General features: G+C 40.2%; 1 protein-coding gene across 2 annotated transcripts in view; it reads right to left on the bottom strand.

Annotated features, from left to right (window-relative positions):
• Positions 1-17166, bottom strand: part of NAXD (NAD(P)HX dehydratase) — a 50828-nt gene that overhangs the window by 22330 nt on the left and 11332 nt on the right. For both annotated transcript variants that reach the window (XM_059821873.1, XM_059821881.1), the window contains exon 6: positions 6580-6688. In XM_059821873.1, coding sequence (XP_059677856.1) covers positions 6580-6688 — 109 coding nt within the window. The remainder of the gene's footprint in view (positions 1-6579; positions 6689-17166) is intronic.

Here is a 17166-nt window from a genome sequence, read left to right as displayed (position 1 = left end):
TGTAGGTTCCCTCTTTGAATTCAAAGTAGATCACTTGCTATCAAACTTGGAGCAAAACTGCAGCTAACAGTTTCTTAATATCTGCCTCAGTTGTATGCTAAATTCTTAAAGAAGTGACATATTCAAAAGTAATGCCTGAACATAACTAACACAAGAAAACAAAGCAAAAGCCTCTGAAATACTGTCCCAGTTATGCAAAAAAACCCAGCACTCTTTTTTAGCTATCCGCCCCCAAATTAATGATCAATCAGACACCACTTGAGAAGCTGTATTTATACACTTCCATTGCTAAACACATCCAAATCCAGTTTAAGCAATAATCCTGTTCACTTCAATCCAAAGTAAAAAAATCTAAATCAGAATAAATAAAGGCACTACATCTCTCGGGCTGTCTCATCCACTGAACATTTGCACTCACAAAGTAAACTCTACAAGGTTTCCAATATATGGTTGATTATGTTAATGTTAGATTTGGCTTAAGATCTGGTCAGCTGTTGGCATCTTGTCTTAAAATGAAACAAATAAACATAAAATGAACTCTGGAATTTATCACTGCCAATTTCTTTTTAGGGTTTCTAGCTGAATGGTGCTCAGAAAGAGTTGAAAAGGTATCCAATTCCAGTGTTTTGCTTACAAATGCTTTTAAGTATCAAAATCAAGTTAAACAACAATATAAGCCTGCACACAAAACACAAATAAACATCCCACTTCACTGTGAATGACTTTCATCAAGATCCATTACATATATTAGAAAATAAGTTCTGCTTGCAAGCTGCATAAACCTGTATTTAAGGTCCTGTTAGCATATTTTCAAACACTGTTTTTCTAATCAAGACATTTGTGAGGAAGCCACAGAATACTAATAGTTCTTAGCACATGCAGCAGTAGTTCTTCGCGTAACCAAGAGAATCTCTCCACCTACAGCTGGTGTTCCCAAGCTTTATCCACACCAGTACCACCATCACAGAGAAAGAACTGCAGCCTATTCCAGCAACTGCCTCATCTCAGGTGAAGATGTCCACAAATGCTGACTCTCATCGGGCCGCTTGAAAGCAATGAAGCTTGGCTAGTAAGAAAGTAGTTTTTCACTGGATACTACTTGTGGTATATGCATCAATCTTGGCGGCTGGGTGAGGACTGAGGGAAATACAGTTTACACACACATTCTCACAGCACATGCGCGTACATGCCCTCTGCTTTTTGCCTCTGCAGTATCCCAGGCACAAGATCCCATCCACCTCACCTCCTCCTAACTTAAGGCTGAGAACAGAAAGTGGCATGTCCTCGCTGCTACTTCAGTTACCCATGAACTGCCGAATCGCCATAGTAGTAATCTCCAGAGAACTTTCCAAAGGACATAAACAAGGTAGGAAGCAAATGCACATGTGACACATATTGAAGAATTAAGGTTCTGGTATATAATTTTTCTACTAACTTGAGTCGACTTAAGCAGTGATTCCAAACAGTAACACACTCTGTTGTTCATATTCATACATGGTGGTAGGTACCACAGACAAGACTACTAACCTGTCAACTGCAGCATTAGCCTGGGATGCTTCTCAGGTGTCTTATACTTGGTACAAACGGAACCTGGGGGGCTGCTCAGGTAGCAGGAGGAAAATGCTCCTCAAAGCCCATAGTGGCAGATTTAGCTTTAACGGACTGCTATGACAACAAAACGTGGCTCTGTATTCTGTAGTCCTTTTGAGCTTCAAAAACTAGTGCAGATAGTGTACTGACGCACCTGGTTCTGTTCTCACAGTTTATTAAGGCTGTGAAGTGTTGCCTAAATCCTGAAGGCATGAGGCTTGAAGGGGGGAAGTTAATCCAACTAACCAAAAACAGACATAGAAAGGCTGATACCTCAGTTGAGGTGGATCTGAGAATCCATCTGAAAGAGAAAACTTCAAATGGGCTCTCTCTGGGCACACTCAATGTTAACTACAGCCAAGACATTTCCACACAACCTTAAGATGATGTCACTAGGGGTTGAAAATGAGATTTCTGAAATTCATATCCCAACAGATAGCAGAGATCTTTAAGGGCAAATGACTGGCTGAGGGTAGCATTGCAGGGTGAGGGGTTTGGGGGGAGAGAAACAGCAACAGCAGTGGGCAGAAATGGCAGCTAGGCAGGGTCTCAGCCAAAAAAAAAGAAGAACCCAGGCTGTTATTCAGGACATCTTCTTGGTGCTAAAACAAAGACTGAGAACTGAACAAGAGGAATAAGCATGCAGTTTGAGAACCCAGGTGATTTTACCATGTAATCTGAGTTACACAGAGCCATCCCTGCTATTAATCATTACCTTTCACAGGAGGGAAGCAAGCACACTCTGCTGAAAACACCAATCTAACTTTGCTGCTGTGAGACAAAACATGGCAAGACTGGAGTGGCAGAGTCCAGGATTTGGTGCTACCACTTCAGGGAGAGAGGCAAGGAACGCAGTGATGATTCTCACGTCAAAATCTTACTTCAGTTAAGGATAGGGCTTTTCTCTACCTGATCCCAGTAGTAACTACTATTCCACCAACAATTCTGTATCAGTCCATTTGACCACAAAACCAGTAACGTACCCAATAAAGATTCACCAAACTCAGAAGCAGAAAATTTCACAGGAACATCACATTCATGCCAGAAGGAGTAGGAGGAGAAAGGAGATGCCAAGAGGCTGCAAACTGATACAGGACACAGCTAAGCCTGTAACTGCCTAACTGCTGGGCAGCAGCAGAATGCAAAACATCCTGGAGCGTTAGGCAGCATCGTCCCCTCTCCCAGAGGGCTATGCAAGGAATATAATATTCTTTCCAAAGTCCTCTTGGGAGCTGCACTCATCATCCTGCAGGAGAGCAACTTGGTTCTCTCACAAACCTGAGAACAGCTCTTGGTACAGGCAGGAATTCTGCTACTTCCAAGCCTCAGGCTACAAGAAAAATCAGATCAGAGCAAGACAGAAACACAAACATCCCTGGAACGGCTGAATGAAGAATGCTGTGGTGGGTAGATATGATAGGGATATAATATTGCTGCTGTTTCAAAAAAGGAAAACATCCAATAGCTTTGGAAATACGCTGCTTCTAAGCACTGACAGAGTACACTTGTAGGGGCCTTGGCCTTGCTTCCACGTGGCAGCTAAACTCTTTCTCAATGGAGTTTAAACCACCAGCAGCAGCATACCGAGGTGAACTCGGGGAGGTAACGGTACTGTCGTCTCTGGCCAGCATCAGTCACGGACACTGAAAGGGAAAAACAGATGGCCTGATGTTGCCTACAAGGAAGCTGGCTGTGGTGGCCAAGTTCCACACCAGCTGTGGTAACACCATTTTGGAAGTTTGAAGTAGAATGGGGAGCAGAGAGAGGAGGCTGAGGGGAGACCTCATCGCTCTCTACAATTACCTGAAAGGGGGTTGCAGAGAGGTGGGTGTTGGCCTCTTCTCCCAAGTGACAAGTGACAGGACAAGAGGAAATGGCCTCAAGTTGCACCAGGGGAGGTTTAGGCTGGATAGTAGGAAAAATTTCTTTACTGAGAGAGCGGTGAGACACTGGAATAAACTGCCCAGGGAGGTGGTGGAGTCACCATCCCTGGAGGTGTTCAAGGAACGTGTGGACGAGGCATTGTGGGACATGGTTTAATGGGCATGGTGGTTTTTGTTGGTTGATGGTTGGACTTGATGATCTTACAGGTCTTTTCCAACCTTAGTGATTCTGTGATTCTGTGATCAGCACAATTCAGAGCTGAGATGTGGAGCAGGAACGTGTTTTTGTTCCTTCCTCTTGAAAAGAAATAGCTTGGACTGCTTATTTGCTCCGGAGTTGGAGGGTCTAACTAGGCCAAGACCAGGATTGCCACATCTGCATGGGATGCAGCTGCACAGCTATTAGGACACAACAAATGCTTTCTTTAGGAGATTTTTCTGAAGCTGCAGCTCCTGGTCCTGCAAATCCATGTCTAGAAAGCTCTGACAGAGTATCAGCCCTCACCCAGGCAACTGTGGAACAGCATGTGAGGGTTTTGGCACAGACTCACAGAAGTGGCATATGAGAGAGGGATATAATTTGTAGGGTGGCTTCTGGTAACAGGACTTGTAAATGGAATTACAACCAAAACCAGACAATCACAGGAAGCCAATAAGCATGTATTCAAAGAGTATCACTACACTCTCAAGAAAAAATAATAATAAAAAAAAAAAAATTAAAGGAAACCGATCACAAAGTGCTGCTTTTCCATCAGGCTGTTAAAAGGACCTGAAATGTCGCAGTGCATACACTGCAGGCATTAAGCATGAGGGAGGCAGGTGATATAGTAAAGATGCCGAGGAAGCAAAGCATTCTGGTCTGGAGAGAGAAGATGCACCATCTAGTCAACCAGTACTTGGGCTATTCCATAATAAAACGGTGTCCATGGGCTGTATACCAGAAATTGCAGGTTACTGCATTAGTACCTTAATCTCTCAATGCTCAGAAGAGAGCAGCAGTGCAAACACATGACTGTTTGGACAAGCACAATCGTTGGCAATTTGCTGGCACAATACTGATAAAAACTGACATAAGAACAGCATTAGAGAGGTGACAGACCACTACGCCTCAGCACTTTAATGGGGCAGGAGGAGGAAGAGGGGAAGCTCTCTCCCATCCTCACTGCCACTCTGATACAAAACCCTGACCAGAAAGCAGACACTAATCTACATCTCAGCCATGTATTCATATGACAGCATGCTGCGGTTAGCTTAAAGGGAAAACAGAAAATGGTATACCAAGCCAGCCTCCTATAAAAGTTTAAAATAGCAACGCTATCATCACTTGCTTTCTTTCTTGAAGGTGAAGAGTGATACAAAGCTTAAAATTCACTGCTGAAGCAAGAGGGACACTCAGCCTTTCCTCAGCACAGAGAAGCACCGGTCTTCCTCAAGCAGGCAACCAGGGTTCACTTGTGCCCAATTACAGCCACTTATTAAAGCTTTTGGCCGAACAAAGAAATCAGAAGATTATGGTAGCTGGATTAAAAAAACAACACTGGGTAACTAATGAACAGTTACATAATTACAGTGAAGACAAAGAACTTGAGCTTTAATGTGACTTGAAATTAATAAGGTCAGATCCACAGCTCATATGAACGTGGCCTGAGAGTTTAGCCTAACTAACTTCCAAATACCTTGTCTTAATTTGCTGGGTTTGTTTCTTTAACTTTAAGCTAGCTCACACAGGACGGCCAGGCTGAAGTAAAAATATGCTTGTAATTTACTAAGAAAGCAAAATTATTTTTAGCAATGATTAAAAAAAAAAAATACAGTCAAGGAATCTTCCAGATACTTCTGTAATACAGATAAGCACATTGACAGATATTTATAAAACCCAGATGGAATTCTGATATAAAAGAAGCTTATGTTAGATATCATAGATATTCTAAACGAATTCTTATTTTCTTTTGTTTAAAGTTGTTTTCCTCCAGAAAAAAAACCTGAAATTTTTCTAAAAAAAAAACAAGGAAAAAATCATTGCCCAAAATTTTTTTCTGTAAAAAGAATTCTGGAAAAAAAAGTTTTCAAAAAAGAATAAAACCTCTGTTGAAATTTTTCATGCAGAATAGAATTTGATTTCTTCATCAGCTATAATAAATGTCTTCTTCCTTTCTTTCTGAATTCAAGCTCTTTATTAGTTTTGCACTTCTATGTCACATAAACCAAACATTTTTTGGAAAAAGGAGAATTAAAGAAGTGAGGAGCTCCAATAGCAACTTTCTCTAACAAACGCCTAGCAAAACCAACCTTCATAGCTCTCAAGGTATTCTAAACTACTTGGATAGTGTGGTCTCCAGGCTATTGCCTTCCCCATTTTGCAATTCCACTATGTAACTGTCAACATTTCTGTAAATTATATTAATTCCACTTGTTAGTACCACTGATTAATTCAGTAATACTTCTCAGTAAACAAAATTTTTAAATTGTACAAAATTAGATTGACATTAGACTGAAAGATATACTTTGAATGTACAAAGATATGTTGACAGTAATACAAGACATCATCTGGAAGACTGTGTTAAGTACATATTATTCAGAGTACAGAACTATCTAAGTACCTGTTTTCAGCTCTCCACTAAGGCTTGACAGAAAATAGGATTACCTCTTTATCCAGAGTAGAAATCGGCAACACTTTATAATTATTGCAAGAGGACACAGTCCCTGTTCTTTGGTACCTCTCCTGGCACAAGCTGTCAAATACGGTTCCGAAAATTAGGAACTCAAATTCATATTTATGTTCTTACAGTACAGGTGCTTTGCACCTAAGAAGACACAGACCCCTTTATCTAGAGTTGCCAACATTTATTTCTTAATTAGCAACTTTCACAATCAAAACAAAAGCAAATCAAAACAACCACATGGGTGCCTAAAATTCAGTGTGATGCTTTCAGTTTAATAATGAAGACCATGAGTAACAGCTGTAATTTTCAGTCGACAATATTTTATTAAATTTGTTATTCGGTAAACCTAACCAAAAATATTTGTGTAATCATGTAAAAGATAAGAAATGGGTTAATAAAATTCAACATAAAGACACAGAATAAAATATCAGCATACATATTACCTTAGCGTTTTCAAGTAGAACTTCATCTCTACCTAAGCCAGGTCCTATGACAACTGAGTGCAGTCGTGGCAACCACTTTTCCACCTCATGGACAGCATTGGGACTATCACTAAAAGGAATTGGGGAAAAAAAGACAAGTTTAAAAAGGCTTCATTTTAGTATTCTCAGAATCTGAGTTCCAGATGCAAGATAGAAAGAAATATTTCCTATCTGGAGTCTCAGGCAGTTTTATCCTCCAAACTACCAAAAATCTGTGACCAGGAAATATGGAATGGTTGTCCAAATAGTTAAAATGAAACATTTCTCTCGATTCATTCCTTAGGGGATACCACATAAAAATGAGGAGATAATTGCATGTATCCACTATGGTTGTTACAAAATAAGAAAATAAAACTCAATCAGGAAACCAACAATTCTTACAGTCTGTCACAATTCCCTATTTAATGCCTCTTTGCAAAGATTACACCTTGGAGAGAAATCCACCATCTCACAAGTATATACTGTGGCTTGCTGGAAATGATGCAATTATTTATTACCCTGCATGGCAAAATGATAAATCTACTCATACGCTTTTTTGTCAGTTGCTTCATAAGCATTTGTTCCAATTGAATTACGGCCAAACTGCCCCCTTTCCCCAAAAGGCAACAGGAGAATCAAGCTATTCAGTAAGCATTACCGCGTGTAATGCTTAAGATTTCTGTAGCGTTCAGGTTTTGCCTACATTGGAAAAATGATGAGAAAACCCACTGCCAAATATAGCTGCCACTGTCAAATATAGCTGCCACAATACAGCATTCAGTCACTGACCAGAACTGTTTATTTTATTCTGATCAGTCTGGTTGTGTAAATAGGTCAGAGTATTTTGAAAGCACTGACGAACAATGCCAGTTAATCCTTACTGACAGTATGGAGGGAAAATTCAGCCTCTCTCCCTCCCTACCTCTGACATAAGCGATGACAATAAATATACATTTAACTTAAGCATGGGGGGAAAAAAGCTCCCTATAGGCTAAGCAAGGAGGTACCATATGATTGTATTACTCAGAATATTTTGAGCTTGCAATACCTCAACAAAGCTCTATTATTACAGATTAAAGCCCTTGTATGTTTTTCATAACCAACAGCTGTACTGATGGGACACACCACTTGGGAACAAGCGTTTAGCTTGTGTCTGGCGGAATCAGCAAATTCCACAACGATTTCTGCAAGTGCCAGGCAGGAGCCCAAAGCTTTTGCAGCTGCACCGAGTGAGGCAGCCCGCTCAAGGCCGCAGGGATGCAGTGCCTCGTGCCTGGCTGCGGCCCAGCGGCCCCTCCACTGACAATAGCTGCTTCAGAAATCCCCGGCTGCAGCAGCGCTGGCTCCCCAAAGGCGCCCTGTGCTGACACCGCAAAACAGCTCTGTCAAAACAAGGCTGCTGGGTGGAAGCGATGACCTGCTGCAAGGGCAAGGGAGACAACGAACCACGGGAGGACATCGGAGTCCCTGAAGCAGTCCCCTGCTTAGTGAGCTGAAGCTGAATTTCCATTTGAACGATGCAGCTCCCTCCCTTCTCTTCTAAATCACAAGGAAACAGTAGTAGCTTGAGAACTGCCAAACAGCTCACATATCTTTTTTCCTGTACATCAGTTTGTGATGTAGGTACAGGCTGGAAATAAAAATTATTCAAGAAGTATTTAAAGCACTATTTAAAAAAAGCCAGTTCTTTTATATGTGGTAGGTTGAACACATGAAAAACTGTCTGTGAACCAAATTCTAATAAAATGTCACCATTTCTGAATGCAGACCACTTTTTTATTTACATGCTGAAACTGATTTTATCTCTAAAATATATATCTCTAGCAATATATATATTTCTCAAATAAATACCTCATATATATCTATATATCATATAAGAACACTGATATACATATAAGGATCTTTGAATGGATTGGATTCAAAACATCTTTGGACAGTAGAAGCCAAGTACGTTAAATAAATGTTCCATCAAACATAAGCTAAGAACAGAGCCAAGACAGTACCATAACTGCTCTGCTCTTTTACAAATATCTCATGCAAATAATCTCGAGGCAGGAAGTTTGCCAATTTATTTATATTCAGGATTGAAATAAGATAATTTTGTCTCCAACCCAACTGATAACGTGCACTCTTCAAAACAAGGCCATCTCTTGGGAAATGAGCAGTCCAACATTAAGCCACTCCTGCTCACTTTGCCTCTGGTAGTAATAAAAACCTACTGTAGAGCTTTTAATCTTCAAAGCATTTTACAAATATTACGTTCACATAACGCCTTTGCAACTTCACATCAAGAAGTAACCCAAGGCATACGAAGGGCCAAGAGATTTAAAATGGTGATAATGACTATTACATTGCAAAATCAGCTATAAAGACATGCTGAAAAATAACTGATGGATTTTGACTCTTCATAAAGAAAGCAGAACAAATACTGCCTCAGAGAAGCACCACACCAACTTCACCTAAGATACCTAATGTTCAGAAAGGCTGTGGTTATGCAGCTAAGGAAACCTTACAAATATCCTGTGTCTACAGCTTCTCTGAGGGTGGAAGGGCTATCGTGTCATCTTACAGTTTATTGCCACACACAGACATCAAAGTAGTAGCATTTTAAAGCTGATAGGGTACAAATGATCAACATGTAACTTTCTTCAGGAAGGGGTGTCACCTTGAATATTCCTGACCATGGAGTTTAGCACAAAGACACTCTTCTAGCGCTTAACAGCTACATTCTATACACAACATTTAAACATGCTCAGAAGAATACCCTGACACTGAGGCCAGCTGGCCTCTATGCCCTCAGGCTTCAGAGCGGGTAACGCTCGAGCTGCCTATCAGGCAGTCCCTGGACCGTGGTGAGTCCTCAGCAGTAGAAGTTGTTGTTGGGAGAAGCTAGTTGGCACGGGCCAAAAACTTTGCTAAGGATCATTTGGATGATTTGACAGTACAAATAATCATGTTCGGGTACCTGGGAATAAATATTCCTTGGTAATGTGTAGTTTATTACTACAGAAAAAGCCAATGTTTGCCTGTGGATCAGAAACAGAAAAATCCCAAAATACTTTGGAGGTACCAGCACAGAAAGCAAGTCAGGTCCTCAGCTGTTCACTGTGTACTACACTCATACAAATAACGTTGTTAACTTCCTTTGGCCCTTCACACCAATTTCTCTGCCTGATTACTAACCTGATTTCAAACATCTCCATTCAATTATCGCCTCCACTGCCCAAGACATGCATACACAATTGATATTAGCACTGTATTTTTTTTTTTAAAGTATCTAGAAAGGTACAAGGTATGAAGAAGACATCCCTTTGATCAAAGAGATGCAATCTTCAGGCTTTGACAGAAAGGGATCAAGTAAGAAAGAATCAGTATTGTCTTTAGAGATGCAGAGTTATATGATAAGTGACTTGGATTTTTTCCAGAACAGGAATCACAAATGCAACACACCTACTCTAAAGCACACAGCTAAGATTAATATAAAGAGGGGTGAGAAAACTTCTTGCAAGGCCATGAGAAAACAGCATTTGAGCTTCTGAAAAGAGGGTAAAAACTTTTGAGAGAGACTTTGATTAACTAGAAGTCAGGGATTTCCCAAAATAAAGCAAGCTTTTTTGGAAGGTGATAGGGCAAGAGATTGGGAAACAGTCTGGCTTTCCCGTAATTTGAAAACACAAACTGAACCATGGACAAACACAGCAGGAGTAATTTGGGAAGCTGAATCTAAGCAGTAACACCTGTAAACATGGAGAGTGAACTACAGTACCATTGGGCAGATGTGTGCAATTAAAGATTCTGGTGACAGACCACAGTTGTAGATTTGCAGGGAATAAACAGATCTTCAAACAGCTACTTAACTTCCACCTAACCATATGTGTTATGACACATTATCAGATACCATTCTGATGAAAATCTACATTATGACAGCTCACTGTTGTTCAATCAAGCAACCAAACAACACCTCTCCAAACCCCAAAAGCTTCCTCAAAGTCTTAGCTTGTCTAGAAAGCAACCGATAAAGCTCTGGCTGCACACAGAAAAGAACTATCACAGGATAAACACATAAGTAACAACTGCAAGACAACTGAATCATTAATAAGGAAAACTGAAGGAGCTTCTAGAACTCATCTCATTCCTGTGAAGTTTAGTAGGTAAGGAAGAGTCTAAAGCTAATGTCAACAACCATTCAATCAACTTTACACATTGTTCATTAGTCACAGCAGATCTAAACAAATAAGCAAGCATACAGAAAGTCTCACAGGGGAACACACTATGAAAGAGGACCCCAGCAATGTTTACTTCATCAACTTTCCTTAGTGAGAGGTAGAAGAGAGACACAAAGCTTCGCTCAATGGAGGCTGAGAAGACTGCGGTCTCATGGGAAGACAGACACAACAGCTTTACCATTTGCCTTCCTTGACACCCCATGTAGACAGGGCAGAGGTATGGTGTTCAGCTTCTTGCATGTTTATCTTTTTGCTCTTTTCTCTGCCTCCAGAACATTTGAGGAAAGTACTTTCTATGGCAAAATCTACAAAGATTCTTCAAATTAAACAGCACTGAGTCTCTGAAATGGTGAGGACAAATTTTCTTTGTGAATTATTGGTAGCTTTACATAACTTCTGCCAAATTAAAATGAATACACCCTGAAAAAAATTCTTCTTGTCAATTATTTCCACTTCAATTATTTTTGCATACAAGAACAGCACTGGTTTGGTTATGGTGCTTATAGCAGTGATCACTGGATTCAGTACTGCACAGTCTCATTGTTGCCTCTTAAGGCACAACCTCACCACCTCTTACAATACCTTTTAGTTTTGAAAAGCTAATAAAGAAAATAAAAACTTTAAGTCAAGCTTTTTGCTCTTCAGGACTGTTCCGTAGTTCACTATCACACAATAAAAATTGACATAAACCACAGTTCTGTATAACTTCATCCTGGTGGAAGCTTCATGTAATAACCTTTCCAAAAACAACAAAGAGCCTGAAAAAAAAATGGTGGCTACTGTTCTAAGATGACCCACAGTTTTTAAACATCTTCCAAAGGAATCTGTAACAGGTATTTGACAGGTGCCATCTGCTTGAAAGTCTATTCTAGGCTGGTAACTATCCAGACTGGGAGGACACTTGACAGTTAGGACCTGAAATGCAACTCCCTTCTCCAGCCCTCAGAACAAAGAAAATTTTGCTATACATTGCATTTTTTGAAAGACTGGTTTTCACCAAATGATCAAAAGCCACCAAGGCAATAGCTTTAAATTATCACAGAAAGCTCTAAACACAGCAGCTTTCCTCATTCAGGATGAACGACAGTTACTGTCATTGCTTTCTAGAGGAGGGAAAGGAACAATGGTGATAAGGTGCAGCCTTGTCATATTCTACATTGAAACAAGAAAATGTGAAGTCAGCATGGGTGTAACCAGGAGCTACGGAAATAGTAGATAAGCATGAATGACAGCGCAGACAGGAGGCAGCGGTACTGCAGCTCTTCATGTGTTTCAGGCAGAGCTGGAACCACCTCAGTAATCAGAGATGTGGCTTGGACATCACAAAATGCCAATCAGTGGTATCTCTTGCTAGACAAGGACATGGGACACAAGCAAGACTGCCATCACCTGATCAACTATACGGCTCCTCGCTGAAAAGCGTATTTTTCAAATTCTCCTCATTATCTGTGCACACTTTGTGTGACTGAGGCAACTCCAGATGCATTAAAATGTACTGTTGCAAAAGTCTGTTACGTAAACTCAGACAAAGCCATTTTAAGCGGGCAGTTTCAAAAGCCAACCTAGAGTCTTATCTTCAAAGATGGGAAAAAGTCTCTGATCTGAGGATGAAAGAGTTTTGATTTTGTTTGTCCAAGCACTGCAGGTAATTATATTAATGTGAATCAAATGTTAGACCTGCTGACATTTAAATCCTGTCATGTTATACAGTACATCAAAAGAGCGAAAGATGGGACATAATGCATAGCTCTAGAATTTAAGTAGTTTTATCAGAAAGCTAATTATTAGCTATTGTGGTAAACCTTGGGTGAGGTCATTACTGGAAACTGGGTAAATAAGATAGGGAGAGAGATTATTCTGGAAAGGTTAGATGAAAGGAATTAAAGGCAAAACCAAATAGTGCAAAAATGTTTTGAGCATAAAATTAAACTAATTCTATATTCCAAGAGTAGCTGTATTTGTCAATGCTTAAAACATCATTTTTGTAAATTAACTCCAAATTTCCAGAAGCCCAAAGGCTTGAGGCAGCATTTTTCAGCCCCATGAACAGAACTGGAAATAACAACTTATTCAAGAAAGCTCATCGATCCCATTATCAGCTCATGGGTCTCTCACCAAGCACCTCAACCAGGTAGAGCAAACCTCAGTGGCATGAAGTTGGCTGGATGTAATTAGAGACCAAAAGAGATATATTTAGTAAATTAAGATTAGTCTATTAAAATGTGCCCCAAAATTTTAGAAGACAAAATTATCATTTTCACCTACCAGGCTGTTGAAAGATCCTTATATAGTGTTTCATCTGCAAATGCTGGGTAGACAATAGCTATTTTCCTGCTACAATCTGATTAAATGATGGGGAAGAAAATGAAAGAAAAAGAAAAAGAAAGACCCTAATGAGAGAGGGATTGAATACTATTCAAATCAAGTTTTCCTTTTCAGCCATTGAATAAGTTAATTTAGACACCAGAAGTGAACCTGGTAGGCTTCATCTGAGTATTAACAACACAGCAACAAGAACAGCAACCCATCAGCCAGGAGAAGCACTGGTGTCACAGGTTCATAGCAAGAAACTGCTCTAAATATGCAGATACCACAGTCTTTACTTGCTCTATATTCTACCTTCAAGGTAGGGAGAGTGTGAATGACCTACTGAAGTATGCATTTAGGAAAAAATGCCGTATTTACTGTATCGTATTTTTCATATCATAATAATGATGTCAAAACCCAAAATGTATTCCACAGTTGCTACTTGGGACGCCAAAGACTCTCATTTAGGTATGAGATCTTCTGTTTCACTAGGCATTGGGCAGGAGTGTTGTCACCACACTACGGGCACCAGAGACAACAACCACCTCTTTAATAATGAACCCAAGTGCATTATACAAATGGGGTCATTTTTCTTATGCAGAGCCTCTCACATCCTGTGAGAAAGAGCCCCAAAGGAGAAAAAGCTATTGCTTGACTCTATTTTCTGAGATTTCTCACACAGACATGACAAAAGCACTCAGGGTCAACCTTATCCAGCCTTGTAAAGATACCACAGGTATCAACACAATCATTTTACAACCTGCGTTTAGATATATCCAAATCTTCAAAGCAGTTGTAGAATGTTTTGATCTCAATCACATTACTATGTGTTATGACAATCCCCCCCCAAAGTATAATAATAACCAAATGTCTTGACTTCATATTTTCAGAGTTCCTGGTAGTGATCCTGACCTCTTAATACTTTCTGTTAACTGACTTGGTAAGTAGAATCTGTCAAATATTCTTCCAAATGGACTGCAATCAAACAAAACCTGTGACTTCAAAAGTGACAGAATGAAGCTGAGATGAGAATGGACTTTTCCTCAGAATGAAACAAACTTAAAACATCACCAGAAAAACTAATGCACCTTTTTTTTTTTTAATGTTAAAATCGATAAAGTGAAAAGGTTTTATCACACTGGTATCCCTCTCTAGTTTACATTCAACTCTTAAGGCACATAGGGTAGTTGAATCAATACCCAGAAGGCTAGAGTACTCCAAATCATCTGTGGACACATGAGAAGACCAAACAAGTCTCAGTATAAATATCTATTTTGCTGATTGTTAGCTGGAAAAAGAAGAATGAGACCCTAAATTTTTTTTTTAATAATAACAACAACAACAATAGCAAAAGCAAATCCCAGGCACGCCTTCCTTCACTCAAACTCAAGAAAGATTAAATACCAAAGAAATCTAATTCTTGTGTCAAACCACAGCCGTATGGCAAGTGTTCTCGGCCAGGACCTAACTGGAGTAAAATGCTCCTAAACATGTATACATCTCTTTCTGATGTATCAGAAAGCAGCAAGAATAGTGCCACTCCCCACAGTGATGCTAAATATCTTTGGCTGCTTCTCACATTTTGAGGAGGTGGCAAAACCTCTGTTAGTATCACCTGGGACAAGGACCTCTGCAACAACAGGGAGGAAAGGGACTATAGTATGGGGTGAATACACCTCCCGTCTTCTATTCACTCTGCAGCATACAGCAAAGAAGTAGCAGCTTTTTGCCAAGAAAGCTGGACACAGGAAACAGGTCCATAAACAAGTTTTGTCCATGGCACTACACAACAAGATTAGAAACTGAGTCAGCACATACAAACTAACCTTTATCTCTCCCTACTTAGGAAAAAAACCCCAAAAACTTTCTCATGTGATTCCTAGCTAGGCTGCTGTCTAAATGAGGTTTGGGAGAATGATCACAAAGTTTATGCCTCTATCTTCTCTGCAGGTATAATAGGGATCTGGCAGTGAAGTCACCTGGGAGGCATCTTTTTGGTAATCAGAGCAATCTGTGCTTTCTCTTTGACTTTCCCTGGTGACAAGAATTCTTGCACTTCTTCCAGCAGCTGATTCAAAAGAGAGGTTAGTCCCACATTACAGAGAAGAAGTGTTTAATAGTTATCCTTAGCTAACACAACTAAAAGGTATGAGGGTACGAGCTTCCTGCCACAAAGGACCAATGTTTTTGAATCTCCTCTCCACATAATGAATTAAAAAGGGCCAAAAATCCTAAGATTGTTCCTTGGCTTTCTTTAAGACACTTGGCACTGGTTAAAAGTGCTCAAATAACTTATCAGGCGCTCGCTATCCATGATTGACTTACACGATTTTTTCAAATCATCAAAACATAGACAAAATCCAGTAAAACTAGGTAAAATATGTTCTAGCAACCCTGATCTAAGCTAGGCTTCTTCATTAGTGGTAACCGGCCTCAACACACAGGCCAGCGTCATGAGATTTATTTCAAACTGAAAAAAATAATCTTTTTCAAAATCCAAACCGAAACTTGAACTCTGCAATTAACTATAAGGCTTTCAGTAATTTTGGCAATCTTTCCTAGTCCATACAGACCCATAGATACAACCAGTTGGGAGGAAGGTATTAGATCTACATCCATACCTAGTTCAAGGGTGGCTGTTTTGGAGATAATGGAAAAATTACGCGACTTCTTCAGGACCACAAGAAATTAATGACCTGACATCTCATTCTACTTCTCTGATAAAACTCCAGAGATCAAGGAGTATATCGACTGCTGACTTTACAAATTGTCTGACGATCAGGTTACAAGCAGGCTACTCAACAGTATCTCAATCTTTCCTGGCCTACAGAGAAAGGAAAAACTCTGTAAGATTATAAAAAGTCCTTGCAAGAGGGGAATCTAACACAATATATTTATTCTCTCTTCTTTTAAAATATCACCAGCTGGGTTTGTATAGCTCATTTAACTCTGTGATCACTCGTCTATTAGGACAGGATAAGCTAACCCAACACAGGTATGCAAGAAGTCTATTCAACCTGACTTGAGCCAGGGAATTAACACGGGCAATATAAAAAAGCCCCTGAAAACTGTTCTCTAGAAAGTTCCCAACACTAATGCACGAACGTATGTACACATCTACAGGAGAAATCCACACAGAAAACACCTGCAATAAAACTTAATAAAATGCAAAAGCTAAGTTTTATGTTGTCTGTATTTGTGGAGTGTTTACAGTAGGAGTATGTTAACTGAGAAGACAGAAGAATGTAGTGCAAACCAGGGGTAGTGGTGAGAAGGGCAAGGCAGCTGTGACCAAGACTTGGTATACTCCACTATTCAAAAGACCCCGACTTCTGCAATACACACTTTTCACTTCTCCACAGGAAAGCAAAACGTCAGTCAGCAAAAATATTGAACCGGTTAGCTAGTCAGTTTTAAATTAATACTTTCATTAATACCAAGTCATCGTGGAAGGGGCCATAATCCATTTGACAGAATCCCTGAATAAAAAGGAAGAGCTACTATTGGTAATATTGACTACTTATGGTCCCTAGACACTCAGCTATCATTATTCAGCTCAGGTGGTGAGGACACACATAGCCAGGTGCTGAAGTTTCGTCTTTCCAGATCCCAGGCTGCCATGTGCACTCCCAGTTCTCTTACCTTCACCCACAGAACAGGGTATGAAGTCACAAGACAAAAAACACAGAGAAGGTTGCATTATGGGTGTCCCCAGAATGGGATGTTACACCAAAGGGAATCCCAGGATGGTCTGCAGCTGGGACCACATGGAATTGCCCTGGCAGTGCTGCAAGATGGATGTCCGTTTTCATAACCCTTCTTCTGCAATCCTGCTCAATCTTTCTCACATCACATTCCTCGCATCCTTGAAGTGACAGACATTCGCCAAGGACCTGAAACGCAACAGTGCAACTTCTAGCTCTCACATACCTTCGCTAGATCTGCAACGGCAGCTCTAATGAGTCAGAGGAGCCCTTGCATTCAGGGGGCAGCAGCAAGAAAAGAGCATGTTCTTCCCTTGAGGTGATCCTCTGTG

This window comes from Gavia stellata, chromosome 1 (assembly GCF_030936135.1).
Source record: "Gavia stellata isolate bGavSte3 chromosome 1, bGavSte3.hap2, whole genome shotgun sequence".
NCBI classification, from domain to species: Eukaryota; Metazoa; Chordata; class Aves; order Gaviiformes; family Gaviidae; genus Gavia; species Gavia stellata.
Note: the sequence above shows the minus strand (reverse complement) of the source record. Positions and strands in the feature narration are given on the sequence as shown.